The 1706-nt window shown below is 29.2% G+C and overlaps 1 protein-coding gene across 1 annotated transcript; it reads left to right on the top strand.

Annotated features, from left to right (window-relative positions):
• Positions 1–654: 654 nt before the first annotated feature.
• On the top strand, positions 655–1706 carry LOC131624797 (NAC domain-containing protein 83-like). The gene is made up of 3 exons (XM_058895711.1): positions 655–1095; positions 1182–1397; positions 1551–1706. Exons 1-3 carry the CDS (start codon positions 655–657, stop codon positions 1704–1706), a joined length of 813 nt encoding a protein of 270 aa, XP_058751694.1.

Genomic DNA, 1706 nt, shown 5'->3' on the forward strand with positions numbered 1-1706 from the left:
TTATTATTTTAATATGCAAAATTATTAAAAATATGCACCAGAAATTGTTTTGAAGAGATAAATTTTAAATTTTATTGTCTATCATTTTAATTTAGGGAGCTTCTTACCCCAATCTTAGATTGTTAGGCATCATGTGCGCTTCCAAAAATATTCCTCTCTTTCAAGAGATGTATTCGAAAGCATTTTTTTTATTTCGAATGTTTTGTAGATGTAACTTCGGAAAAAACTAAATTTTAGTTAATAAAAATATACTTTCTGATGTGTATATCCAAAAATAGAGACATAAATAAATTTGCGTTAGGTGCCTTAAAAATTTGAAAGGGTCCACTGAAAAATTTTCAAATTTTATTCTAAAATAAAAAAGAAAGACGGAAGTTACGCTAGACACAAGCGACAACTCCACAATGTAAATTTGTCCTTTTATGCTATCATTAAAGTAATTAATTAAAATTTTACTATTAAATTTATAATATCTTTTCATATATTTAGGAAATCGGTTGGTAAAAAAACCGATTATACGATTTATATGGTAAATCAAAGTTTGTTTTTTCTTTTATTAATTAAATTATATGTATTTAAGAAGATCCTTTGGATATACTTTTTTTTTTAAGCTTATTAACTTGACCTGAGTCTTCCATTGAATCTCAAAATACCATGAATGCTCTCAATTCTCGTTTAAGCAAAGACTTCATGCCAACTGATGATGAACTTCTTCAAAAGTTTCTCTACAACAAAATTAACAATAAACCAATTCCCGATTATCTCAACATTATCGAACATGATTTGTTTGGTACTAATAAGAATCCGTTGGATATATGGAATGAGTTTGAAGCTTCGTTCTCATATGGCGGAAAAGACCTATATTTCTTTACTACCTTAAAGAAGAAATCTGCTACAAGCACACGCTCCGTTCGCACTATTGGCAGTGGTAATTGGAAAGGCGAAGACACCGGAAAAAATATATTTGCCAAAGACACGGACCAACTCCTCGGTTTAAAAAAACGTTATCGTTTTGAGAGGAGTAACACTCCTCAAGATGGTGGATGGATCTTGCACGAATATAACCTCCACAAATCTTTGGTTAACAATACTCCGGTAGGCAAATTTTATGTTAAATTATTAGTTTGTGTTAACATTAATTAGTTTTGAGCCTAAGTAGTGATTAATATATTTTTTGGCAGGTCAACAATTATGTTCTATGCAGATTTAGAAAGAATTTGAAATTGGAATCAAAAAATACACAAGCAAAATCAAGTATAGGTGATCAATCCAATTCTCATTTAAGAAATATTTCACGAATAAAAAATTGTTCTGCACAAGAGAGTAAAGAAAGAGAACCTATCATTCATAAACAAGAAGAACCTATCATTCCTAAACAAATAGAACCACTCATATCGGTAAGACTTTAATAATATTGTATTGCTTTATTAATGATTAATTATCATTTGATTTTATGCCGGTTTTAGTATTTTCAAAATCTAAATCATATTTGTTTTTTCTCCCTTTTTCTAGAGGAATAGTCACAAATTTTGTGGATTGTTGTTACGTAGGGAAATGATGTTTTGGTGAAAAAATATATTATTTATGAAGAAGCAATAACTCAATCAAATGATGGTGGAAACGAGAAAAAATATGGGGATGATGATGATGATGAGATGTCTTGTCCTGAATTTTTTGCAAAGAATCTGTTGGAAATTGGAAATTAA

The sequence above is a fragment of the Vicia villosa genome, unplaced genomic scaffold, assembly GCF_029867415.1.
Source record: "Vicia villosa cultivar HV-30 ecotype Madison, WI unplaced genomic scaffold, Vvil1.0 ctg.000163F_1_1, whole genome shotgun sequence".
Taxonomy (NCBI): Eukaryota; Viridiplantae; Streptophyta; class Magnoliopsida; order Fabales; family Fabaceae; genus Vicia; species Vicia villosa.

Coding starts and splice junctions, on each gene's coding strand:
- LOC131624797 (XM_058895711.1), top strand. CDS start 655: ATGAATGCTCTCAATTCTCGTTTAAGCAAAGACTTCATGCCAACTGAT. Junction 1,096..1,181: donor CTTTGGTTAACAATACTCCG/GTAGGCAAATTT, acceptor ATTTTTTGGCAG/GTCAACAATTATGTTCTATG. Junction 1,398..1,550: donor AAATAGAACCACTCATATCG/GTAAGACTTTAA, acceptor GTTGTTACGTAG/GGAAATGATGTTTTGGTGAA.